Source organism: Canis aureus, chromosome 16, assembly GCF_053574225.1.
Source record: "Canis aureus isolate CA01 chromosome 16, VMU_Caureus_v.1.0, whole genome shotgun sequence".
NCBI lineage: Eukaryota > Metazoa > Chordata > Mammalia > Carnivora > Canidae > Canis > Canis aureus.
The window spans coordinates 12,615,154-12,641,647 of record NC_135626.1 but is presented as its reverse complement, the minus strand read 5'-3'; the positions used below and the strand labels follow the sequence as shown (position 1 = coordinate 12,641,647).

General features: G+C 61.8%; 2 protein-coding genes across 10 annotated transcripts; one reads left to right on the top strand and one right to left on the bottom strand.

Annotated features, from left to right (window-relative positions):
• The first annotated feature begins 32 nt into the window (after positions 1–32).
• Positions 33–2,085, top strand: LRRC26 (leucine rich repeat containing 26). The gene is made up of 2 exons (XM_077851540.1): positions 33–1,611; positions 1,698–2,085. Exons 1-2 carry the CDS (start codon positions 939–941, stop codon positions 1,973–1,975), a joined length of 951 nt encoding a protein of 316 aa, XP_077707666.1. The 5' UTR covers positions 33–938; the 3' UTR covers positions 1,976–2,085.
• On the bottom strand, positions 2,075–26,494 carry GRIN1 (glutamate ionotropic receptor NMDA type subunit 1). Of its 9 annotated transcripts, none has more exons than XM_077851529.1 (21): positions 25,893–26,494; positions 23,306–23,440; positions 20,521–20,697; positions 18,507–18,569; positions 17,643–17,743; positions 12,808–12,929; positions 12,559–12,733; positions 11,297–11,441; positions 11,116–11,199; positions 9,234–9,375; positions 9,024–9,151; positions 8,489–8,653; positions 8,296–8,414; positions 8,069–8,181; positions 7,846–7,994; positions 7,588–7,745; positions 7,149–7,310; positions 6,873–6,982; positions 6,620–6,765; positions 5,266–5,376; positions 2,075–3,347 (listed from the first exon to the last, which is right to left on the bottom strand). In XM_077851529.1, the coding sequence occupies exons 1-21, from the start codon at positions 26,148–26,150 to the stop codon at positions 3,231–3,233; spliced, it is 2,880 nt and encodes a 959-aa protein (XP_077707655.1). In that variant the 5' UTR covers positions 26,151–26,494; the 3' UTR covers positions 2,075–3,230. The 9 variants fall into 9 exon arrangements, with proteins under 9 accessions (XP_077707655.1, XP_077707656.1, XP_077707657.1 ...); XM_077851530.1 differs by having other exon boundaries at positions 2,075–2,979; positions 25,893–26,294; XM_077851531.1 differs by lacking the exon at positions 18,507–18,569.

Below are 26,494 nucleotides of genomic sequence, written 5' to 3'. Positions count from 1 at the left end.
CTCCCCGAGTTGCTCTGCAGCTGCATCACAGGGTGGGAAGGGGTTCATGTACACCTAGGTCATCCCCTTTATCTTGTAGGGGGAGGATGCCCAGTACCTGCACACAGCACCCACTGCCCACCCTCCAGGGCTGGGAACCACAGCCCTGGTATTTCCACCTCTTCCTGCTGTGGCCTCAGCCTAGCTCCTCCCTGCATCCTCCTGCTGCCTTGTCCCATAAAGTTGGCATGGTTTTGGGGCCTCTGTCCACCCTGCCCCCACCCTGGAAAACCCCAGGACAGGATGTGCAACTCTGATGACTCCAGAGGGAGCAGCATTTGACAGGAGACTTGGGTTGGTGCCTGTGCCCTACCCACGCTGTCTCCTTGAGGTTCAAGGACAGTCCTTGGAGGGCCAGGTAGGGCAGACAGGACTGTGTCTCCTGCCTCAGGTGTGCCGTACCCCTCCACCTCCCAGCCTCCCCCCTGGGCTCAGGCCCTGGTCATGTGCTCCTGACCCCCCAATTAGCTACTGTACTGATGAGACCATCCTACATGGGGGAGCCACTGTGTGTGTGCTCAGTCCCTTTGCCGGGCAGGAGACGGGAAAGCGGAAGGGCTCACGGAGTCCCGTTGCATGCGCGCCATCGATGGGTTAGGTGGGGGTGAGCGCTGTCTAGTGGCTCAGGCCTCAGGGGGCCAGGGTGGTGGGTGCCGCAGGGGAGGAGGCACAGGCTGTCTTGTCAGCACCGCCTTTGGCACGGAGTCAGAGAAGCCCAGCTCTGGGACTGGTGGCTGGCAGTGCAGGGCGCTGGCTGTCTGCCTAGCCCCCGCCCTAGGCGCGGGACTGGCCGTGGAACAGGAACTGCCGGCACTCGGCCGGAGATTTAATATTTGCAGGCGCGGCAGGGACGCACAGGCTCCACGGACGCACGGGCACCGGGCCCCTATCGCTGCCCCATGCGGAGCCCCTGCTTTGTCTCGCGGTGGCCGCCACCGATGCTGCTCCTGCTGCTGTCGCCGTGGCCAGTCTGGTCCCAGTGGTCCGCCACGGCCACCTCCTCGGGAACCCCGGGCCTCCCGCACTGCCCCGAGGCGTGCGCGTGCGCGCCTGGCGGCCAGGCCAACTGCTCGGGGCGCGCTCTGCCTGCCGTGCCCGCGGGCCTGAGCCGGGGCTTGCGCGCGCTGTTGTTAGACCATAACCGTGTGCGCGCGCTGCCGCCCGGCGCCTTCGCGGGCGCTGACACGCTGCTGCGCCTGGACCTGCGCGAGAATGGGCTGCGCTGGGTGCACGCGCGGGCCTTCTGGAGCTTGGGCGCCTTGCAGCAGCTCGACCTCAGCGCCAACCAGCTGGAAGCACTGGCGCCCGGCACCTTCTCGCCCCTGAGCGCACTGCGCTCCCTCTCGCTGGCCGGCAATCGGCTGGCGCGCCTAGAGTCAGCGGCGCTGGGCGTGCTCCCGCTGCTGAACGCGCTTGACCTGCGGGACAACGAGCTGGCGGCGCTGGCACCGGGCCTCCTGGCCGGCCTGCCCGCCCTGCACGCGCTGCACCTGCGAGGCAACCCCTGGGCCTGCGGCTGCGCGTTGCGCCCGCTCTGCTCCTGGCTGCGCAGGCACCCGAGGCCGGCGCCAGGTGAGCCCTCCGGGCAGGGTGGGCGGGCTGGGCCCCACCACCGCCGCCCCGCGGCCGCCACCTGACCCTGCAACCGTGTCCCACAGAGGCCGAGACGCTGCTCTGCGTGTTGCCAGGGCGCCTGACGCTCAGCCCCTTGACTGCCTTCTCGGACGCCGCCTTCAGCCACTGCGCGCAGCCGCTTGCTCCGAGGGACCTGGCCGTGGTCTACGCGCTCGGGCCAGTCTCCTTCCTCGCCAGCCTGGCCGCCTGCCTGGCGCTGGGCTCCATGCTCACCGCCTGCCGCACGCGGCGCCACTGCGCTACTGCCCTGGGCTGGCTGAAGGGCCCGCGGGACCCCGGCCCTGGGAGCCCCAACGCCTAGGCTCAGCCCTGAGCGGCCCTGGGCTGCTGTCCAGGCCTCCCCTCCTCCGTCCCCCGCCCTCCTTCACAGCCCCTGCAGGCGTCAACAACGACACAGAAATTTTCGCGACATTCCTTTAGACATCACCACTGCACACACCGGGTCAGGGGGCAGTGCGCGCCGGCCCCGGGCGGAGGGGCAGTGCGCAGCTGCGCACGGGCCGCATGGGGAAGGCACGCGCTCGACGCGGGAAGGGCTGGGCCTGTACAAATTGGCGGGCAGGGCTGAGGACAGTCCCGAGCCAGCGTGTGGGGAGGCCTATCATGGGCTGCAGGCTGGAGGAGACGAACAGCTGGCTTAGCCCTCGGGGAGATCGCGGGAGAAGGTTGGGGGCGGAGGGGGGAGGGGCCCCGGCGCGCTCCTGGGCGGCAGCTGCCGGCTGAGGGTCCGAGGCTGCCCTCCCGGAGGTGCAGGGCTGGCTGGACCGATGAGGTCAAGCGGAGAAGGGACGTGGAGGGTAAGAAAAGGAGAGGGATGGAGCCGAGGCTGCCAGAAGCAGGCACTGGAGAAGGGCTGACCCCGCCAGTTGGGGCCTTGCACCCCCACTGGGGCGCAAGTGGTGGCTGGGGAAGATGGGGCTTCAGTCTGCTCCAAGCCCCTCCGCCCTGGGGCCAGGTCAGCCCCCTCCCCCACTGCTTAGAGACCCCAGGGCCCTGCCTCTGCCGGAGTGCCCTGTGGCCCTGCCCAGCCAGCTCAGCTCTGGCCTGTCCTCAGCTGCTCTGGTCCGAGCCTCGGTCCAGCAGGGGCTGCCCGCCAGGCAGCAGGGCGGACAGACAGACGGGAGGCCCAGGGTGGGCAGTCTTGGGTGGGCGGGCTTCCCTCAGGCCTTCCCGAGCAGCAGGACCCATCAGTGTCCTTGGCCGGGCTAACTGGGCAGGTGGGCGCCTCCGGGGGCCTCACACCACGGTGCTGACCGAGGGATCTGAGAGGTTGAGCGTGCCCGTGATATCAGTGGGATGGTACTGCTGCAAAATAGAAATACACAGACAAGGCAGCCCGTTAGCCCCCATGCTCGGGGGCACGCGCAGGGCCGGGACGGGTGGACCGGCCAGCCGGCCGACCGGCGGGCGGGCGGGCACGGCCTGGGGGAGGCTGGGGGGCGCTCCTCCCCCTGACCCCGTCGTGCTCCGGGACTCTGCGTGGGCCGGGCCGCTGTCCCGTCCATCTGTCTGTCTGTCTGCGGGGGAGGGGGGCAGAGGAGGGCGGGCAGGGCGTCTCAGCTCTCCCTATGACGGGCACACATCTGCAGCTGGCCCTCCTCCCTCTCAATAGCGCGTCGCGGCAGCACTGTGTCTTTTTGGTTTTGCAAAGCGCCGCGTCCACCCCCGGTGCTCTATAAATAAGAACCAACAATCAATACCCGCTGGCCCCGCTGGCCGCCAGGGACCCCAGCCCTGAGCGCCCAGTGCTGCCCTGGCCCAGACCGGCCACAGGACAGGGGCAGAGGATCTTAGCAGCCGGATCGAACCCACCCCTCCCAACAGAGCCCCCCTCCCAGGCCTCCCTCCAAGCAGGCGCCCAGCCCGGAACAGGATGGGAACTGGGCTGCCCTCCCCCGCCCAGCCCCTCCAGCTGGCAGTACCCCCAGTCACCCCTACAGGGCAGGGACAGCCCCAGATGCCACACGGTGTCAGGGCTGGCCTGGGAGATGGTCCCTGGTGCCCACAGAGGCTCGGGCAAAGAGTCTTTTGGGAATGTGTCCCCAGAAAGGCACCTCAAAGGTCTCTGAGTTGCCCCTGGACCAGCTAAGGGGCATGAGGGTTTTCTCTGGGTGGGTGGATTGTGGGGGGATCAGGAGGCCCTCACAGAGCAATTTATCACTTGTGGAACTTCTGGCCTCCTCCCTAAAGCTCTGAGGGTCCCCTCTCCCCAGGCCTGCTGCACCACCCCTCCTCTCTGGTCTTAGATCTCCCCTAGAACCCCTGGGAGGGTCCCCTGTCCACTGTCTCTGGCCTGTGAGGCTCCAGGCCATGCTCCCCGCTCCCAGGCCCTCGCTCTTCACCCACCCCCAGGGCCACGCCCCTCCTGGGAAGTGGCCAGGCTGCACAGGCCCTCCTTGGGGCACAAGGATGGCTTCACTTTGGACTTGGGTTGTCCTGTGCCACGCCCTGTCTGTGTCCAGGAGATCCGCCCCCCCTCCAGTGTACTGAGTAGTGTGTGTGGGTAGGGAGGAGGTGCAAATCCCATTTCCAACTTGGAGCATAAGCCCTTGCAGGATGGAAGCCAAGCTGGCCTCTGGGCTGCAGGGATGCCAAGGGCAGTGCTAATGCTGGGCGGCCCCCTCCCCACCTTGGACCAGGGTGCCCCTAGTAAGGCTGGGTCCACATTAAGGGCTTTTAGTCCGAGTGTGCATATCTGGTGCGGTGACAAGCTGCCCAAGGCAGGAGACCTGTTCTGACGTCCTGTAGGGAGGGGCTGGAGGGTCAGGACCTGAGGTGTTGGTCCCCTCCCTGGACGCCTCTCCTTCCTGGGCCTCTGTGTGGGAGCCTCAGTGACTCCAGCTCTGCAGGCCATAGCTCGGCCTGGGGTGGGCTCCACCCCTTCTGCTGCCACCCAGTCCCCGCCTGACAGTCCCCTGTGGCTGGGGGCCTGTCCCAGTTTCAGGCCCCAGCCGTCCACCCAGATGGAGCCAGGCCCGGCCCCCAGCCCCGGCCCACACAGAGACCACATGGAAGGGATGCAACAGGCATGGCTCTGGTGAGACACGTGAGACAGGTGTCTGGGTGGCGGGGCTGGCGGCCAGACAGATGGGCGGATGGGACATCACAGCCACCCCTCCATGGATGTCGCAAGGGGGGAGAGAGAGCAGTGGGCTCCTCTGGGAGAGGCTGGAGAAACGGATGTAACAGAGAGGTGGTGTGGCCTCCTGACAGGTGAGGAGTCCAGGACAGATTGGTCTGGGCTCCCAGCGGCCCTGGGCTCAGAGGCTGACTGGCTGACCAACAACATGACACAGCTTCAAGATGGCGCATGGCGTCATGGCATGGGGGGCAGACCAACGCAGAGACACATGGGGAAAGAGGACCCAGTGAGAGCCAGTGGGAGAAAGGACCAAGAAAGGTCTAGAGAGAGAGTGAAGACCTCATGTGCTGGGCAAATAGAGATGAAGGCAGAAGGACCACAGCGGTCAGAGGTGGGGTGGATGGGATGGTGAGGGAGAGAGGGAGGGCACGCCTGATGCACGGGACACAGACACGGGGGCGGGGCGAGATAAGAGTCGGAGACGTGGGACTGGGCGTTCTTCCCCTTACCGTGTCTTTGGAGGACCTACGTCTCTTGAAGCTGGAAGCCAAGGTGGAGGTGATAGCCCTAAATGTGGCTTTCTTTTTAGGGTCGGGCTCTGCTCTACCACTCTTTCTATCCTAAAATGAATATGTATAAGTGATTAGACAGCTAAGGGTGGCGGCCACACCTGCCCTCGCCTGCTCCTCGGGGGCTGCTGCCCAGCCTGGCCGGCCACTCAGGCCCTCGCTCCTGCCTGCTTCCCTGTGCTGGACAGACAGACCAGCAGCCGAACATGTGCAGGCGGCCTCTATGCCTGCCTGGTCTTGGGCCTGACCTTGCTTTGCTGGGGCTGGGCTTGTGGGGGGGAGGGTCCCATCTGGCTCACTTCCTGGGGGGTCTGCCTGGCTCCCTGGCTCCTGGGTGACCCTGGATTACAGGGGTCCCAAGGAGGAGGGTCCCCCGAGCACTGGAGGAGTCGCCCCTCGGGTCCGGCCAGCCATTCTGTCCCCGGAGGGGACGCACCAAGATTCAGGAAGGGGCTGAGGGGCCAAAGGCAGGTGGCAAGATGAACTGGAGAGATAGATAGATGGAGGTGGCTTCCAGACCCTGGCCTGGGGTCTGACGGCCAGGATGGCCCTGTGCCAGCCAGTGAGAGCAGTGACCAGGTCCCAAGAGCAAGAGTAGGCAGATGAGAGGTGTGGGCGCTCCAGTAACCCGTCCCCCTGTGGCCCTCCCTCTCTGAACATCAGCCTCATCCCCGGACACAGACTCTGGGGAGGTGCCCAGAGAAAGAGAAGAGAAGACGGAAGCCAGAACTGGACCACGGGGCGTGAGCCCACAGGCCCGCACAGGCCCCACTGCCTGCCTATCCCGGGTGGGCTGTGGCTACCCCACGTGCAGCCTATCTCCTGCTGGCAGCACGTTCCCACAGACACGACCTGGGGTGCCAGGCAGGGCCAGCTGGCCCAATTCAGGCTGGAGTTAGGGAGCACAGGACACAGTAGGGCAGCAGGAGGGGGGCCCTGGAGGGTGCCGAGGAGAGGCAGGGGGCGGCGAGGGCAGAGTATGTCTTGGACTCACGTGCTACACCCAGATGAGTCCCTGTCTTACCCTGCCTCAGTTTGCCTTCCTATGGAATGGGCGCCGGCGGGCGACTCTGGAGACAGAGGGGCCAGGCAGAGGCTTGGAGCCAGGCTTTGCGGGGGGCAGCCACCTGCAGGTGGCCCCCCAGCAATGCTGCCCCTGGCCGTGGCTCCTAGCTCCAGTCCTGCCCACATGGGCTCCTGGGAGCCGGAGCCAGTGCTTCGGCCTGCGGGATGGAGGAGGGCCGGGGCCAGGCCGGGCCGTGGGCACCAGGCCTCGGAGGGTGGCCTGTCCTACCTGCAGATTCTTTCTCCACACGTTCACTGCCGCAAAGGCTAGCTGCATCTGCTTCCGGCGAGCGTCCTTGTGCCGCTTGTAGGCGATCTCGATGAAGATGAGGAAGATCCCAGCCACAATACCCCCGGCCACCAGCATGAAGACCCCTGTGGGCCAGCAGTCAGCACCTCAGCTAGCAGCTGGCCGGTCTGCAGGACCCTTGAGGAGTCCCCCCAGTGTCAGCAGGGTCATTGAGGGAAATGGGGAGACCGACCTGCCATGTTCTCAAAGGTGAGGGTGGCAGGGGCGTTGCTGCGAGAGTCGCACTCCTGGTACCGCACCCACGTCTTGTCCAGGTCTTCCATGAAGCCATTCTCGTGGGACCTAGGAGGGAGTGGTAGGGTGGGTGGGGGCCGGGGTGGGGGGCCTGGCCCTCAGGGGCAACGGCTGTGTGCCTAGGTGGTAGGGTCTGGCTCTGGGGAGGGGTCTGGCTTGGTGGGAGCCTCTCGGAGAAAAGTGAAGGGCAGTAGGCCGTGGGTGAGGCACTCACTTGAGGATGGACAGGGAGACGTTCTGTTTCCAGGGGCTGTCCTTGCGCATGCCAATACCAAAGCCTGAGCGGAAGAACAGCTCGCCGGTGGTCACTAGATCACACTTCTGTGAGGCCTCAAACTCCAGCACCGCCGAGTCCCAAATGAAGGCATGAAGCTTGCTGCGGGCAGGAGCAGGGGTTATAGGCGCCCGGCATAATCAGGCAGCCCTCGCCTCTGCACCTTGCACGCCTTTGTCCTGCCCACCTGGAAATCTCACCTCTGTCTCCATCCCCTGATTCCCATCCAGCCTGAACACTCTCACTTTTCTGGTAGGGGTGCATGCTCCTTCCCCCACCCTACCGCAGTCCTCCCTCCCTCATCCCACACAGCTTGGATGGCTTCAGCCTCTCTGGGGTGTGCCCCCCCAACCTGTCCAGCGTGACCTGTCCCCCTCACTTGTCCCGCACGGCTTGGATAGCTTCGGCTGCACTCTCATAGTTATGCTTCTCCATGTGTCGGTACATGGTGCTCAGCTCCACCTGCCGCCGGAAGTAGATGTCCACTGAGCTCTGCTTCACAGTTGCATAGATGAACTTGTCGGAGGGATTCCTCAGCTGCAGGGTCAGAGGGCAGGGCTCACAGCTGCTCCCAGGCCCACCCAAGGCAGAGTTCCGCTGACCTCATGCTCCCTGCCCCCAGCCAGCCAGGCCTCACCCGTGGGTCGTTGATGCCTGTGATGCGCTCCTCAGGCCGGTCCAGCACCAGGAAGGCAGCCAGGTTGGCAGTGTAGGAGGCCACAATGATCATGGCAAACCCGGCCCACACCATGCCCAGGATGCGCGCTGAGAAGCTTCGGGGGGCGCCTGCGGGCAGAGGACGGTCAGCTCCTGGCAGGCAGGAAGGAGCTGAGTGAGCTGTGGCCTGGGTGTGGCCTCACCTTCCCCAATGCCTGAGTTGAGCAGGACGCCCCAGGAGAACCACATGGCTGAAGACAGGGTCAGCGCATCTTCCTCCTCTTCTTCACTGTTCACCTTGAATCGGCCAAAGGGGCTGCGGGGAGCAGAGGACTGGCGGGAGAGGGCGGCAGGGGCAGCCCTGCCTCACCCGTTTCCTGCTCTGCCCAGCCTGTGGGTGGAGGTGTCAGGCCCCCGGGGCCGCGCTCACCTGAAACGGTCCAGCAGGTACAGCATCACAGCCACCACGTGCACTGACAGCCCCACCAGCAGCCACAGCGTGCTCTGGAAAGGCTGCATGAACGAGTCCAGTGTGCTACGGGGGATCTCCTGGAGGGGGACAGGCGGTCAGTGCCTCTCGAGTTCACCTAGGACCCGCCCCACCCCCGCCAGGCCCTGCCCACCTTCTTGACCAGAATGGTCAGGCCCTGGTACTTGAAGGGCTTGGAGAACTCGATGTACTGTGCCCGCTCATTGTTGATGGTCAGCGGCGCCACGATCATGTCCGCCTGCCCGCTGAGCAGCTCGCCCATCATCCCGTTCCACTCCTTCTTATTGCTGTTGTTCACCTGTGGAGTGAGACAGCCGGAAGGGCGCCAACACCGTCAGCACCGCTCCCGCGTTAGGCTCCTACCCTAGCTCCGCTCTTGGGTTCCCGCCCACCCAGACCCTGCCCAGGCCCGCGGGCCCCACCCACATCAGGCCTTGCCGCAGCCCACTGACCGGTCCACATCAGATGCGCCCCAGTCCGCAGACCCGCCCACCCTGGTCCCGCCCCAGCCCGCGGCCCCGCCCACCCAGGCCCCACCCACAGAACCCGCCCACCGTGGCCCTACCCCTCTCCCCCCAGCCCGCGGCCCCGCCCACCCCAGGCCCGGTCCCTCGCAAGACCCCGTGCACCGGGACCGTCCCTCGCGGCACGCCGCCATCCACGCGTACCCGCTCCTGAGTGCCAAACTTGCCGTCAGCCACCAGGTGCACCTCGTAGGTGAAGTTCATGGTCCGCGCCAGCTTGATGAGCAGGTCGATGCAGAAGCCGTAGCAGCACTGTGGCACTGTGTGGCGTGCTAGGGAGGCAGATGGGCCCTGACCACCGAGCTCTGGCTGCTCGGCCCCGCCGCACCCACGTCCCCCGCGACCCACACTCACGGCTGCCCGGAGACGTGTCGTTGGGCCCGGTGCAGATCACTTTCTTGACCGGGTCCCCATTGACGGTGAACTCCTCCTTGCACGTACCATCGCTCAGCGTGGGCTTGACGTACACAAAAGGCTCTTGGTGGATGGTCACAATCTGGGGGCGCCGGGGAGAAGACCCAGCCTCAGCGCCCAGACCCCCTGGATGCCCTCCAAATCCAGCTGCTGTCCCTCTGCTCAGCTCCACGTGCTCCCTGGCCACCGTCCTCAGGAGGGTCCCCAGACTGCTCGGAAGCTGTGGCCTCCTGAGACACTGGGCGGTGCTCCTCTTGGCCACATGTCTTTGGGGACTTGGCTTAGGCATCACTTGCTCCGTCGGAGCCGGCTGGAATGTCCAGTCTGCCCAGCATCTTCTCTGATTGCTCAGGGATGAAAAACCCCCTGTCCTGCACAGAGCACACCTTGCCTCCCCTCCTTCCCCTCCACCCCCCGCTGCCCACCATGAGGACAGGGGCATGTGTGACATCCACTCCGAGTCTGCACAGGACCTGGGACCAAAGGGATCACCCTGGTCTCATCTCCTGGCCCGCAGTTTCCTTGGTAGTGGGCATTGGACTGCCTAGCTGTGCTCCCTTCCTCTCTCCTCCACGGGCGCTGTTCTCTCCCAAAGTGAGCCTCTCAACCCAGGCTTATGCTGCGGTTCTCTCCTCTCCCTGTCCTTCAGGAGCCCAGAGCCTGGGGATGAGGAGGACAGTTATGGGACCGGCGGGGGGGCGGGGGGGGGGGCTGAACGAAACGCAAAGTACCGACCAGGGGCCCCAGAGGAGGTGGTGGTGGAGTTGGGGCTGTGGAGTAGGCCAGGGGTCAGTTTGAGAGGTACTGTCTGCTGGCCCACCAGGGTGGGTGGCTCTGCAGGGAGAGGGTGACTCTGCAGGGGCTGGCTGGCCAGTCTCTGCAAGGACAGCATTTTGACCTTTTCTCCCTGGAGCAGTGGAGCATTGGCAGGAGATTATTGCTTTTCAAACTTTCATCATGTTTTTCTTTTTAAAAATGCTTCTCGGGGATCCCTGGGTGGCACAGCGGTTTAGCGACTGCCTTTGGCCCAGGGCGCGATCCTAGAGACCCGGGATCAAATCCCACATCGGGCTCCCGGTGCATGGAGCCTGCTTCTCCCTCTGCCTGTGTCTCTGCCTCTCTCTCTCTCTCTCTCTCTATCATAAATAAATAAAAATTTAAAAAAAATTTAAGATCCTAGCCCAGTGCTAGTATGGGTCAGCATATGGAGGGACTCTCACGAGAGGAGCCTGGGAGGGGCCAGAGATGAGCACAAAGGAGCAGGAAGGGAAGTTGTGAGGGGAATAGCCAGCCAAGGAGGGGCTCCCAGGGGCCTAGGGAGAGGCCTGAACACGGAACAGCCTGCAATGGGGAATGCCCAGGCAGTAGGAGACAGGACACAGCAGGAGGCTGTGAAGACGGGATGGGGGTGGCTAGGACCACCCAGAGGAGTGATGATGAGTGTGGATGTGGCATCTCAAGAACCAGGACTCAGGGCAGAGAGTGCTGAGGCTAAAGTCCACAGAATAGCCACCTAGCAGTCCCTCTGTCCCCTATCAGCTCATCCCCAGGTGAGTCCCATCCCTAGGTCTCAGTGGAGTTGGGTCAGAAGAGGCACTAGAGAGATCCCATGGGATGGAGGGCCGGCAGCTTCCTCTCATCTCTCCACCTGCTCTCCCTGCTTCCTCTGTGGTGCCAGCTGTGGGCTACAGCACCCAGGTGCTGGTCCATTCCCCACTTCCTTTGGTCACTCTCATTGGCCTCACTGTCCTCTCCTCTGGGTCTGAAGAGCTGGATGGAGTGTCTGGGGTGTCAGTGCTGGCCCAGGGGGTAGGCTCCCCACCTTCAGCCTGGTGGACATCTGGTACCCTCGGGGCTTCTCTGTCTCTCCACCCGGCCAGATGATCTTCCTGTCGTTAGGGATCACCTGGGGGTGGGAGTATGAGATGGAGGGTGGCCACGCAGGGGTCTTGGCCCCAGGACCCTAAGGCCCCAGCCCCCACCCCCTCATGACCCCCACCTACATGGGTGCCATTGTAGATGCCCACTTGCACCAGCTTGCGGTTCTGCAGGTTCATGATGCTGTAGTTAGCAAACTTCCGGTCCCCATCCTCGTTGAACTCCACGCGGCCTGTCACCCCGTCTGCATACTTGGAAGACATCAGCACTCTGGAGAGGGCAGTGTGGGCAGATTTATCAGAGATGCTCCCTCTCCCTGGTTCTGAGCCCGAGCGCCGCCTTCTGCCTCAGTCGCAGAAAGGAAAGATTAGCAGACATCACACCCTCGTGCTGGGAATCTGATGGATGGTGTGACTGCCTGCCAGCGCCAGATGGAGAGCACAGCTATGGTAGCTCAGAAACTCCTGAGCACCAGACCCTATTGGGGGCTCTCTGTGGGTTGAGACAGTATAACCTCCCAGTAGCCATCCTTGCTTTACAAACGAGGAGGAATAAGCCCAGGTCGGGTGCAGTTGTCTCTTCACCAGTAAGATGTGGAAGGAGAGTTAAGTCCTATCTTGTGTGTGTGCACATGTAGTGTGCCCATGGGGCTATATGTGTGAGCACATGTGATCTTTGTGTGGCTGCACCTCCTTGCACATATTTGTGGCACATGTGTGTGGTACATGCTTGTCTGAGTCTGAGCACATACACTGCATAGATCTGCAATTGCGTGTGTACTCTTGTTGTGGGCACCATAACTGTGTTCTGCACATGCTACTAAGGGGCGGAGGGGGGTCTTGGTGATGTGCTGAGTGGCAGAGTGTCCAGAGTGCTGTGAGTTAGTGCCACTGTGGCTATCCACATGGGCATCTGGCCAACCCTGGCTCTTTACAGGCTTGGGTTCCATCCTTGAGGGCTTCTTTGTCTGATCTGCTGGATGCCTGGATGCCCCCGTCCCCATCTGCAGCAAGAGTCTCCTCCAAAGGGTTGTCAGCTACCAGCAGGGGGTGGGTCTCAGCATTGGCCACAGTGTTAAAAGGTGAGCTCAGGAGCAGTGGAAGCAGCCACAGCTTCACTGACATTTAAGGCGTTAATGTCAGTGTTGGAAGTGGGTGATTAGCACAGGGGGGTGGAAGTGATAACGGAAGAGAGATGGGGGAAGAGGAGGGAAGTCAGGCAGATGACTGCATCTGTAGGGCGTAGGCCGCAGGCTGTCCTGGACCACCTGCTCAAGAGGAGTATGCCCATCTCCTGAGAGGCCCCGCCTACCTCTGCAAGAGAGCCCGCCCACCCTAGAAGAGAGCCCACCCACATCTAGAAGAGAGCCCCGCCCACCCCTGCCCACCTCTTGAAGAGTGGCCCTGTCTTCCAGATGTTGGTGTTGCCCACGCAGCCCCGGGGCGGGTCGGTGATGTTCTCCTTCTCCAGGAGTTCGTGCACGGCCTGGGCCACCACGCCCACGGCGTCGCTGATGTGGGCTGATTCGTTCTTGCCATTGATGAGCTGTAGTCCGATGATACCTGGGGCAAGTGTGGTGGGCTTAGAGTCTGCAAGGACCCCCTGCCCAAGGGACCTGAAGAGGCCCAGCACTCACCATCTGGGGCGTAGCGCAGAGCGTTCCCGGAGATCTCTCGCTCCCCCACCAGCCAAACGTACCCAGAGCCCGTCATATTCAGCATCGCAGCTGCACGGTACACGGTGGCAGCATCGTCCTCGCTGTAGGGCAGAGGGGGGTGACAGGCCAGGACTCTAGCCTTGCCCCACCGGACCTACAGCTGCTCCCAGTTCACAGATTCTCCTCTGGCGTGTGGGCCTGCTCTCCCCTGGCCTCTCCCCCAGCCCCTCCCTCGGCTGGAAAGAGGCCTAGGGACACTACAGAGGTGACAGGTCCAGCACCACTGCTACCTTCAGCCCTTCCTAGGTCCAGTGATGGTGCAGAGGGATGGGTACCAGCTTGCATCACGAGCCCCCACCTGGGCCAGGAGACACCCCTTCCCCCAACAGAGGTGAGGGGCTGGAGGGTATGGGGTAAAGGGGCCCAGATCCCCAGAGCTTTCAGGCCTCTCTTGCTGGCCCCCTGCCTTGGTGAGCAGGGTCAAGGTGCCCCAGATGGTGACAGATCACTGTTGATTGCTGGCTTGCTCACAGGTGCTCAGAACTGCTCTGAGTGCTTCCCATGGACTCTCTCATTTAACTATCACAGTATCCCTACGCAGCCCATATCGGTACCATCCCTGTGGCAGGAGGAAAGCCAGAACACAGAGGGGATGGTAATCTGCAGAGTTGGGTCTGTGTCTGGACAGTACCCCAGAGCCTGTGCTCCTGTGACCTCCTGGTAACCCTCACATGCTCTGGTTCTCCATACCCACACATGCAAGACAAAGGTCCAGGGACTGTCCTGGTTGGTCAGATGTTGGTGGGACCCCGCACCTGGGAACTGCCCTCAGCATCACAGCCAAGACCACTGGAGAGAGACGAGGGTTGCTGCTCCCACTCTGGAGTCTTCCCAGCAGCTGTGAGCATCTTGCCACCCAGGGCTGGGGCCATGACAGGACACAGTGTAGGCTTTGCCTTGGAGGGGCATATGATCCTGAGCTCTTGGGGTGTCCTTACCGGTGAGCCCCTGTTTACCTGGTCCTCTAGGGCTTCTCATCGAGACAAGGACCCTGGGCCTGTGGGGCTGTGGACGCCACTGGGGAGCCTCCCCCTGCTCCCACATTCCCTTCTCTGCCAGCCTGACCTGGCCCCAGGTAGGCCTAGACCATAGCTGGCATTTTGCTTCTCTAACGCATGGGCAGCATGGTATAGAGGGGTTGGACACATTGTCTGAGTGTTATTTTCACAATGACTGACTCTGGAAACTGAGGTGGCTCTAGGTCTGCCCCCAGTTTTCTCAAGGATTAGCCAATGAGGAAATGCAAACCTTCAGTGTTTGCTCTACATCACATGCTACTGTCAGGTGTAAGCAATACACAGAGAGGTGATCCGGGCAGCACCACACCCTTGACCAAAAGAAAGGGTCCAGCCAGGACCGCCAGCAGAGCCAGCACTGTGTCTGTAGGGGACCAAGGTCCCCACTGAACCTGGCCGAGAAGCCTGTCTGCGTGACCTAGTTCAGGTCTGTGACGTTTGGCTGAGTGGGAGGAGCACACTGTGCTTGTCTCTATGTAAATCAGAATCACTAGTAAAAAAGTTGGGGGCAAAACCCTGATCGATCCATCAAACTGTTTTAGGAAAGTAAGCGGTTCTAGAAAAGACCATCTCCAGAAGATAAGAATGACATTTGGGGGGTTCCCTGGGTGGCTCAGGGGTTTGGCACCTGCTTTCGGCCCAGGGCGTGATCCTGGAGTCCCGGGATCGAGTCCCACATCGGGCTCCCTGCATGGAACCTGCTTCTGCCTCTGCCTATGTCCCTGCTTCTCTCTCTCTCTCTCTCTCTCTCTGTCTCTCATGAATAAATAAATAAAATCTTAAAAAAAAGACATTTGAGAAATAACCTCTCTGCACTCTGTAGAAAATTGCTCAAAAATTAAGACTGGCTTAATGAGGTCTCTCCACAAAATGCTCTCAACAGAGACACCTGGGGGGCTCAGTCAGTTGAGCATCTGCATTCAGCTCAGGTCATGATCTCGGGGTCCTGGGATTGAGCCTCACATCAGGCCCCCTGCTCAGTGGGGGAGTCTACTTCTCCCTCTGCCTCTGTCCACTCATGTGCAGTCTCTCAAATAAAAATGTTTTTAAAAATATTTTATTTATTTATTCATGAGAGACACAGAGGCAGAGACACAGCCAGAGAGAGAAGCAGGCTCCATGCGGGGAGCCCAATGCAGGACTCGATCCAGGACCCCGCGATCACGCCCTGGGCCGAAGGCAGACGCTCAACCACTGAGCCTCCCAGGTGTCCCTAAATAAATAAAATCATTTAAAAAAAATGCTCTTATCAGCCCTCGTGAAGGAGGAGCCAGGGTGTTGGGTGGAAGTAGCAGGGTCCGGACAACATGTATACTGGTCCCTTGTCAGTCTGGCCCCTGGGGACCTGGGCGTGAGGGGCAGCCGGTGGCCTCTGTGGCGGGACTCTGGCGTCTCTGCTCCAAGCCCTGCATGTGAGGGGAAGGGGTCCCCAGTCTTACAGTCCAGGGAGGGGCCTTATGTGGACCTGATGGCTGTGTGGCCATGTGAGTGCTAGACCTTCCTGGCAGTGTGTATAAACACGGGTGTGGGTAGATGCATGCATATAGTGTGTGCCATGCTATGGTGTGTGTACATATATGTGGGTATATACATGCCCTGTGCATACTGGTGTGGAGGACATTATGTGTGGTGTGTACGCACATGTATATAGCCATGCAGATGTTCGTATATATAAGTGTGTGTGGTATATGCTGTATTGTGCCTCTATGTGCATGTACCATGTGTGTGTGAATGTTTCGTGTGCATGTATGTGTGGTACAATTTGTGCATGCGTGTGCTGTGTGGCATGTATATGGTGTGCACACATGCATGTGGGTGTATGCATATGGTTGTGCATGCACACATGCGCATGTCTATATAGCATGTGTGCAATGCATGTTCATGTGTGTGTACACGTGGTGGTGTGTGCACCCTTGGCATATGTTGTGCATGGTGTGTACACAGTGTTTGTATGTGTGTGTGTGAACACGTGGTGTGTATGAGTGGTGTGAGCATGCTGTGCGCCTGTGGGCATGTGTGCACAGGTTTAGGTGTGTGTGCATGCGTGTGTGTGGTGTGCACGTGTGCATACATGTGCTGTGACACAGCGTGTGTGCAGCTGTTGGATGTGACCACATGCCCTGCCCTGAGCTCACCTCTTCCATGGAGCCATGTGTGCCCCTCTTGTCCTGGATACTGAGCCACACCCAGCCCGTGCCCGGGACCTTAGTGGCCAGAGAGCAGCCCTGTCTGTGGGCCCGGGCTGTGCTGGGTGTGCTGGGTGTGCTGGGTGTGTTGGGGCTCCGTGGACCTGATCTACCTGTGCTTCACTTCTTGGCCTGTGTCCTGGGGCCACCATGATGGCCACACACAGGCTGAGCAGGGCTGGTTTGCCATGACCTCAGGCCCACTGGAAACAGTGCCTGCCGTTGGACATCTATGCTTCAGCATAAGGAGTTCCTTGACCTCTTCTGTCCTGGTTGAAGGGACCTTCTGCTTGCTAGCTGACTGTCCATTTGCCCATCTGTCTGTTGGTCCAGCCACCCATCCATCCTTTAATACCATCACATCCCCTGAGCCTCTTCAAGCCCTATGACGAATGAGGGGCAGGTAAGCCAGTTGGGAAATCAGACAGGAGGGTCTGGTGGGACTCTCTGGAAGAGGCTTGCTCTGGGAGGGACCAGGTGGCCCCTTGACCTCACCCGGGCCTTAGCCCTTTCTCCTGGTCGCCTCCCCAAAGTGCCCAGGGCTGGCTGGTTGGCCTGGGCCAGTGACCAGAGACCCTGAGCCAGGTCACCTGCTGTAAAATAGGCTGGACCCTGGGCCTCTTCCTTCTAGTTCCTCCCTGCAGCACCCACCCTCTGTGGGGAGAGCGGGGCTCCCTGCCTCCCAGTCCAAGGAGCCTTGCTGGGCCCTGCCCTCCCCAGCTCCAAGACAGGGGGCATCTGGCTCTGTATCTGAGGTTTGCTGACTAAAAAAACAGATGCCTGCCCTGTGACTCAGAGTATGGCTTCCCCTGTGTGGCCCGCTGGACAGCAGCCTTTGGGGAAGCCTCCCGTGGGCAGGACGACCGCTCGTGCCTCTGTCCACTCTGCTGGGGCCCACAGTGCTTCCAGGGAAGGGCAGAGAGGGGCTGTGTCCACGTGGGCCCTCCTGGCTACTCCGTGGGGCAGGGCTCTTCCTTTTCCTAGAGCCCAGGAGGCCTGCACTTTCCCTTCCTGGGGGACCTCAGGTAGGGAGGCTGTTACTGTGGCCTCATCGCCAAGGTCAGGGTGGGTCGGGCCCTGGCCAGCGGCAGCCTGGTGTCCACAGGTCCCTAACTGGCTCCCTTCTCGAGCTGCCCACTGCAGCTGCTGCAATCCCTCTTCTGTCCTCAGACTCCGGCTCTCTGCCTGCTGTGGCCTTCTCACTGGGCTCACCTGCACACCCACACATCACTTCCCTGGGCTTTTCCTCTGAGCCTGGCTCCCAGAGTCCTGTGTCATATCTATCACCTCAGGCCATGTTTGCCCTCCTTAGGGCAGGGACCTCTCCACCTCCCACCTCAGAGCAAGCAGCAACAGGTGACTGGAAGGGGGAGGGATAGACAGGTAAAGGGGGTTGCATCGGCCAGTGGCCAGGTGTACCGTCATGGGAGGGGCGGGGGGCTCTCCTCGGCAATAGCACGTTTTGGAAGCCTCAAGTCTGATTCAGAGTAACGGTGCCCCTGCCCAGGTGCAACCCTGGGGAAGTAGGGGGAGGGGTCGAGCCCAGCCTCACCTGGCAGAGAGGATGATGACCCGGGCCTCCAGCTCTCGTGCCTCCATCAGCAGGGCCGTCACATTCTTGGTTCCCGGGTCAAACTGCAGCACCTTCTCAGCCTGTGGTGTGAGCAGAGGTGTCAGCAGGGGGCCAGGGTAGGGGACACAGCGCCTCGGGGGCGAGAGTTGGGCTGCAGCTGCTAGGAACCCAGAGGCAGCTTAGCTAGGGCTGCCTCAGCCTGCACCTGCCACCTGCACTGTGCACCTGCCTGGCTGGTTCCTGCCTGGCCTGGCCTGGCCTCACTCGCTGTCCTCTCTTCGGCCTCCTTGCTCTCCTGTGCTCGCTCCATCTCTCTCCTGCCCTCACTTTTGCACTGAGCATGCAAGCTGAAGTGGGCTGAGACTCAGAAGGATGCGTGCAGCGGACAGGAAACAGAAGAGTTTTGGAATGCAACCGGGAGCAGAGATGGGGCCGACCTTTCCAAAACCACGGGAGATCCTCTCAAGCCTGACCCTGCAGGCCCCTGCAGGAGCAGTCGGACCGGGCAGGCGGCCAGCCGGGCGGGCAGGCTCCCTCCTGGGTTCCACGAGGAAACCCTGGGGGTCCCAGAGGTTCGCATGCACTTCCCGGAGAGCAGCTCCTCCTGCGGCCGTGCCTGCTTCTGGGGTGCAGGCCGAGGCTGAGGCCGCTGGGCGGGCCGCGGACACCCCCGAGGCCCGTCCTGCCCTCTCCTGCCTGCGGTTGCCTGCCTCACAACCTCACTCTCCTCAAGGCTCAGGCCTGCGGCGCAGCCCGGCTGGGCCACAGCGGCCCTAGTGGCCGAGGCGCCGGAGGCCAGGGCTCCCTAGTCGGTGGGTGGCGTGCACGTCCATGCATATATACCTTGGGTCCGCGCTTGTGGTCATAGGACAGTTGGTCGAGGTTTTCATAGTTCCTTTTTTTACTCTGATGAATAATGTGCACAGAGAAAATATGCAGACACAGAAGAAGATTATAAACGGTTGAAAATGACGGCGCTAAAGCAACCACACCACCTCCTCGGCACGTCTGCAGACGGGCACATACCTGGAGCTCGCAAACACCAAGCCCGAGCGGGGCTGGGGGCCGGGGCGGTGCTGGGGACGAGGGGGCATGGGGGCCACCGGGGCTCCCAGCCATGGAGCTGTGCTCTTGGAAATGGTCACACATGGGACAAAGGGTGGCCCTGTCTGTGTCCATGCCAAACGTGTCCCTTTGGGATCCCATCTGCCTCCCCCACCCCTGCCATGCACCTGCTCTGTGGTCCCAGCAAGGGCCACCCCACCCCAGGCAGTCCTGCGTGGGGAGGGTGAGCAGCCCCTCCCTCGAGCCCTGTCCCCTCTGTCCCTCCCCTCCTGGCATCCTCCCCTTTGCCTCCCTTAGAGGCCTGGGTGCCTGTTCTCACTGACGGGTGTGTGCACAACCATCGACTCACGTGTGCATTGGAGAGCGAGTGTGAGGACTATGTGTGTGCATGCACAGGGGTGGTGTGCAGCTGTGGGGTGTCTGCGTGTGTGTGTGTGAGTGCACATGGTGAGTGTGCCCAGGGGCCACATGTCCAGGTATGATCTTTGTCTGTGGCGGGACATGTGATGTGTGAGGGAACTGTCTTAGGAGTGACTGCATGTCACTGTGAACGTGGGTGCCCGTGGCTGGGTGTGCAGGGACATGGCTGGCAAGCGTGTGAGCGGGTGTGTGCAGCCACTGGTGGGCATGCCAGGGGGTAACCAGCCTTCCAGGCACTGGGGGCTACTGTCTGGGGAGGAGTGGGGCCCACGGCGCTGGTGGTCAGCCCTCCCTCTCAGACCCAGCCGATCTCCCACAGCAGGCCCCCCCAGGACACTCTGAGTCTGCCCTCTGGCTTCACCCACCCCAGCCATGCCCTCTATCCCTTCAGGGGCCTGTGAGGGGCCTGGGGGTGGCACTAGGTTTGTTGAAGCCGGCTCTGACTTCCCGGACAGAACATGCTCCCTGCCACCCCGCCGGTCTGGCCTCCCGGCCGCCCCAGCCTAGGCCTCCCCCACTGTCTGCGCAGTTTGGCCTCCACCCTGACTCAGGGGCAGTGGCTCAGGTGTTGAGCACCCAGGGCCCCGGGCTGGGTGATGATGGGAGCCTGGGCCTCCTCCAGCTGGCAGTTGGGGTGGACAAGGAAGGAGATGGGGGTCCCCTGGACCCCCAGACATTGCCACTGTGCCTCTCTGCTGCGACCAGCACCAGGCCGGGCTGGGGCCGTGGCTCTGTGTATCTAGAGCCAGGCAAGTCCTGGGTCTCTTGGGGGAGTCCAGAGCCCAGCCCCAGGGAGAGGGTGAGGGGGCGGCCACGGGGCTCACCACGGGGGAGTGGGAGGGGTGGCCGACAGGGTGGGCGTGGGCTCCCGCAAGGACAACCGGACAACCGGCAGCCGAGGTGGGAAGGGGGTGGGAAGAGGGGGGAGGGGCGGAAGGCGAGGCGGGGCTTGGCCTGGGGAGGGTGTGGTCCCAGCCGGGAGGGTGCGGGTTCTCTGTAGGGGGGCAGGCCCTGGGTAGGGGGCGTGGGGCCTGGCTGGGGGCGGGACTGAGAGGGGAGAGGAAGGGAGGGGAGAGGGGAGGGGAGGGGAGGGGAGGGGAGGGGAGGGGTGTTTGCGGAGCTCCAGGTGGTCCTGCCCTCGCCCCGCAGGGACTGACACGAAGGAGATTTCGACTAATGGCAAAGCGAGTGAAATGAGCCGAGAACAGGCCGGGGCGGGCGCTCGCCAGACGGAGAGGTGCTGACCATGCACGATGGAAAGAAAGGGTGTTCACACACGGGCCACAGACACAGCGGCGGCAGCGCCGGCTCCCGCTCGGCTCCTCGGCTGCGCGGCGCCTCCTGCTCCTCCCGCCTGCGGCCCGGGCCTCACCTTGGATTCCCGCTCCTCCAGCAGCGTCTCCAGGCGCTTCTGCGCGGCCCTGCCCTCGTGGTCGTCGCTGACCAGGAGGATGATGTGGTTCCAGCTGTACACGCGCATCATCTCGAACCAGACGCTCGACTGGTGGGAGTAGGGCGGCACCGTGCGCAGGAAGCTCAGGTGTATGCTCTGCGGGAACACGGCGGCGGGGCTGAGGGGCGTCGCCGGACAGAGGCCCCGGGCCCCAGCTGGCCGGCACCCCGGAGACAGGGCAGACCCCAGGGCGGAGGACAGCGCACTCTCTCACTGCGGGGCACACTTGCCAGACGCGGGGACCCCATCCCACTGCGGGCCACGTCCTCTGATCTCAGAAACAGAAGCTGGAAGCTGGGGGTCTGCCCAGCAGCACTCTGACCATGCCAGGTCCTAGGGTGTGCTCCCTGTACCCCCCCCCCCCGCCCGCCGTAGCCACTTCCTGTTCCTGGACAGCTTGGGCTCTGGAAGGTTCTCATTGACATGCAGCATCTCAAGGATCCCCACCCTGGCTTCATGCAGGCTCCTTCCCCAATCTATCTAAGTGTAGTGTTTGTCAGAAGTTTTTATTTGGGGCTACCTAGCCCCCAAGTCCAGAGGTCGTTGCTTGCTGGCCCTGCCTTCTTTCCCACATGTAAGCATGAAGGGCTTGGGAAGGGCATGGCAGAACACGCGTGGAGCAGGCTCCTCAGTCCAGCTTCCCCGTGTCCACCGGGGAGCACTTGTCCCTTTGGTGGTTGGTGTCCCTGCACAGCCATGCTGCTGTCACGGTCCCCCAGGATGCCCACGTTATGTTTTTACCTGCTCCCTCTTTGTGGCCTGAGGGGCGGCGCCTTGGAGGCTGAGGGCAAGAATGCTCCTCTGTCCCTCATCCACCTGCCACTGGGGCTGCAAGGTGGTGGTGGTTGGGGTCTTAGATCGGCTCTGACCCAGGCCTTCCTGGTCCGCTGTTGGGCACAGGTTGACAGTGGCCTGGGACCATGAGGGGGGCTAGGGTGGAGTCACAAGGTTTGGCCACTAGGTTTGGCCTCACGTTAGACCGGGGAGCCGGACCACAACCTGGGTGTGGGCTGGGGTTTGGACACCTCCTCCGGGCACTCCCCTGGGTAGCCCACGCCTGGCACCCACACCTGGCGCCCACACCTTCCATTTGCATCTGAGTGCCAGAGAGCTAAGGAGGTTGGAGGGCTCAGGAAAAGATCCCCAACCTCCTCCCTCCTGCCCCCGCCCCCCCCCTCCCCCCCACCGCTGAGGGCTGAGTGCATCTGAACAGTTTGGGTGCTTCAGCTGCAAGCTGGGCTGTCAGAGCCACAGAAAGGGGTTGCTGCTCCAGCCTCCAAGTGCCTTCCTCCCGTGGGGCCTCCTGGAGAAACTGGCTCTGGTCTCACTTTCCCCTCGCCCTGGACAGACCCACTGCTAACCTCCCCAAGACAGCCTGGCCCTGGCTGGGATGACCTCTGTGCCTTAGGCAGCTTTATGTGGACCTGTAGGCTCCTAGCCAGGAGAGGAGGTGGGGCCTGGGAAGCCCCCCTCTGACCCCTCCTGATTTGTCTGCAGGTAGCCCAAGGTCTGGAGGAAGGTGGGGAGCAGGCCACGGGGGTCTCCCAGCCTCTAGGCGGCTCACTGCATCCCCAGCTGAGGAGTCCTCCCAGAATTGTGGGCATACGCCCTGGGAGAGCTGCGTGGCCTAGAGTGAGTTCCCACCTCATGAGATGCCAACTTGGAGATCTCTTGGCTCATCCGGCTGCTGCTCCAGGACTGGATGGCTCAGCTGGACCCTGCTTCCCACCCGGGGGCCACAGGGGCTCTATATGCTGCTGAGTGGTGCTGCTTACAGCCCCGGGGCCTGCAGACCCCAGGCCAGCCCCTCCTGCCACGAGCTGCCGCCTCTGTTACCCTGTGTGCATGCACACATTGCTTTCACCTGTGCCCCGCAGTGGGAAGGGCTGGGAGCTACAACCTCATGGCTGCCTGCTGCATCTCTTCCAGGTTTTTACTCCCATGGTAGCCCCCCTCCGGCTCCCCAGATCCACCTGCCTGTCCCTTCTCCAGGCCCATGGGGACCTTTGCTATTTCCAAGGGCTTGTTTTGGTGCCTGTCACCTGCTAGTGGGACATCTGCCAGACTGAGTGTGTGTGTGTGTGTGTGAACATGTCTGTGTCTGTGAATGCAACACTGTGCTTGGTGTGAGTGTGCATAAAAGTGCATGAGTGGGGATGCTTGGGTGGCTCAGTGGTTGAACGTATGCCTTCAGCTCAGGGTGTGACCCTGGGGTCCTGGGATTGAGCCCCGCATTGGGCTGCCTGCATGGAGCCTGCTTCTTCCTCTGCCTGTGTCTCTGCCTTTCTCTGTGTCTCTCATGAATAAATAAATAACATCCTAAAAAAAAATAAAAGAGCACATGAGTTTTCCTGGGAATGTGTTTGAGCGTGTGCACACGAATTTGGTGTGAATGTTTGAGTTGGTACTTGTGAGTCTGTGAGTCTGAGTTTGCATGCCAGGAGACTGTGTATTGGTGTGCACGGGCATGCATATCAGTGAGTTTGTGTGTGGGTATGAGTGTGCAAACATGCATGGATGCGTGAGCTCACGTCTTACCCTGCTGCTCCTTGAGCCCAGAGCCTGTGGTCTGAGCATCTCTGTGCCCCTGCCCTCCTCCCTTTCCCCAGGGCAGCTGCCAGTGGCCCTGGGCTGCAGGACTCAGCTGCTGGGTCTGAACACAGGAACAGAGCCAGCTGGGCCCCCATTGAGTGGTCAGGCTTACCTTGTCTGAGTAGATGGACATACGGGTGGTGAGCCCCAGGACGGGGATGCGGTAGAAGCCAGCTGTGTAGGAGACGGGGGTGGGAGTGAAGTGGTCGTTGGGGGTAGGTGGGTGGCTAACTAGGATGGCGTAGACCTGTGGACACAGGGGACAGGGTCAGCTCAAGTGGGGAGTGAAGGTGGGGTGGGCACTGCACTGGAGCTGGCTGCCCAGAAGCAGCGGAGGCTGAACTCAGCAGGCCAGGGGTGGGGATGCAGCCCAAGGGTTACACACCCCCAGTCAAGGGGACGAGACCCTAAAACCACCCTCAGAGTATTAAAAAATATATAGGAGTGAGTCAGAGGCAGAGCAAGACTCCAGGAGGCAGACAGGACACATGGGGGATGACAGCCGCCTCCCCGCACTTTCCCTGCCCTGGTACTCCCTTCACCCCCTGGTCCTGGAGGGACTATCCTGAGTGTGTACTGAGACCCCAAAAGGGAGGACCAAGGACTGTTCTTGTGATGTCCCAGGAGGTACACACCACCCCTAGCATGGGCTAGTGGAGTGGTGGGTCCTGCGTCATGCTGACGAGCATACCCACGCCACCCACCATCCCTCCTGGGTGTGGAGGCCAGTGCTCCAGGGACTGCAAGCCACTCGGAGAGGTCTGCATGTAACCCCACAGGTTGAGCTTTACAGGAGGAGCCAGGCTGAGAGCCCTGGAGCCCTGTCCTTTTGCACGTGTCTTCCAGGGGCTGGCTGAGCTCAGCCCAGTTTGAACAAGACCCAGTCCTGACTAGAAGTTCCAATCACATTCCAATCACATCCTCAAGGACGGGAAGGGAAGTGCTGGGAGGGGGCAGCCTAGCCTTCCTGCCCTACCACGGCCCCTGTGGGCAGGTCTGAAGCCAGTACTCAGTCCTCCAAGGCAGGGGAATGGTGGCGGCAGGGAGCAAATGGCTTGGCAATTCCCTGCCACCCTCACGTTAGAAGGACCTGCATCTGTCCCAACTCTGCTTTCCATTCTCTGAACAACCATTTCCTGGAAATGGCACAGGGGTGGCATGCTCCAGCCCCACACTGTAGGGATGATGGCTGCCATGCTAGCACCACATTTGCCCATAGGATGTTCTCGGTGAGTGGCAGCTGCTGATGTCATCTTTGCTCCTGGCATTGGCTCTTCTCTGAAGGAACAATGCTCACGGACAGCATAACTGTGAGTTGGAGCAGGGGTCCCCAGAAAGCACCCTACCTGGACTCTCTAACTCCACTTTTTTATGTCTCTCCCTCATCCCAGATAGGACACATGACCCATGTTGTCCTGTCTATAGTGCTCAGGGCTGGGAGCATGGAGGTGGCTTGTGAGGCTGAGAGTCCCAGAGGTCCAGCCTCTGCTGTTGGAGCTGTTTGCACTCGCCGTCCCCTCCAGTCTGCACCCAAAAGTGCCCAGTCTGTGTATGCATGAGTGTCTGACCATGCAGGTGTTGACAAGTGGGTGCTGGAATGTGCATGGGTATGAATGTATGCCCCGAAATGTCCACATGTACATGTGTGTGTGTGTGTGATTGAGTCTGTATGTGACAGCACCTGTGTTTGCATGTGCACCTGGGTATGCCAAGAAGTGTGTGGCACATGAGCATGTGTGTCCATGGGTAGGCATGTGTGTCAGGCAGGTGTGTGTGAGTGAGCATGTGCAACTGATTGTGTAATGGTGATGCATGAGTGTGTCCTGGTATAAGTCCAGGCCTCTCTGTGCATAAACACAGATGTGAATGCATGCCCCTGTGAGTGTGCATGTCCTCAGGCATGGAGTGTCTGTCAGGTGAGCGAGGATGAGCATCATTTGGCCCAGCGTTGGCCCTGACTCTTACATAAAAGGCTGCATTGCAGTGATCCCGTGGGTTCATTGGAATTCCGCAGGCAGCACGGCCCGGGGCGGACAGCTCTGACAGGCAAAATCCCTGGAGTCATGTGTTCCCCCGCAGCGCTGGCTTTCAGTGACTCCCACGCTGCGCCCTGACACCTCCCACGGCACAGTCCCCATTCCTACCCCACAGAACACCCTGCTTCAACACCTGGGGCATTCCCATCTCAGAGGAACCAATGGATGGGGGAAGGGGAGGGGGGAAGCAGAGACAAAGATGGCCCCAGGTCCCATCCTGTTTAAAGGCCTGCACAGAGTGCACGCGTGCAGCTGGGACAGTACCTCTGCCTGTACGCCTTGGCTACCCACCTCTCACCATGATATGAAACAAACCACGACATGAAACAAACCACGACATGCTTGCCCCACATCTGTGCACATTGGTCGGGACCTGAAGCCCTGGAGCCTTGTGAGGACTGACCAGGGTGGCAGGTGACCAGTGTGGGGGGGGGGGGGAGCAAGATGTGGCAAGAACTGGGGTTTGGCTGCTAGTGAGACCAGAATTTTCCAGAATGAGCTAGCTCACTTAGGGGTCCTCTCTTAGGAGGGCTAGGAAAGGATGAGATGAAACTGGGACACTAGGAGGGATGGAGGGTGGAGGAGGGAGGATGGTGGGGAGGTAGCAGGGGGAGGGGCAAGAGCTGCTGCACAGTGGGAGCCCTGGTGGGGTGTGGTGGGCACCTGGCTGGAGATGAGGTCCTCGCACACCGACAGGGCCATCTGGATGGCGTTGGGCTTGTGGGTGACCGACGTGGCGTTGAGTTGGATCTTCCAGGAGCCGTGCCGCTTGTTGGCCTGGTTCACGGCCTCACGGAACATCTGCTCGTGCTTCCGCGTGCTCAGCACAGCTCCGATGTTGACAATCTTGGGGTCGCAGGCGGCGCGGGCAAAAGAGCAGGAGAAAAGCAGGGCGAGTGTCAGCAGGCGCATGGTGCTCATGGGCTCCAGGCAGAGCCCTAGCTCTGGGCAGCTCGAATGCCAGGCCCTCGGTGCATCCCCAGCGGGGTGTCCCGGCCGTCCTGCGCGTCCCCGCTCCCGCGGGCTGGGGACGCCACGTCTTCCCCTGGAGCCGTAGTGCGGGACGCTGCGCGGGAGGGAGGAGGGCACCGAGCCCCAGGCGGCGGGCGGGCGGGCGCGCGTGGATCCCTCGCTCGGCTGGCGCTGTCCGCGGTGCTGAAGCGGGTCCCGGCGCCGCTCCAGGCGCCGCGTACCTACCGGACGCGGCGGACGCGGCTTCTGCGCCGCCTTCCCTGGTCCTGGTCCCGACGCTGCGACGCTGCGGC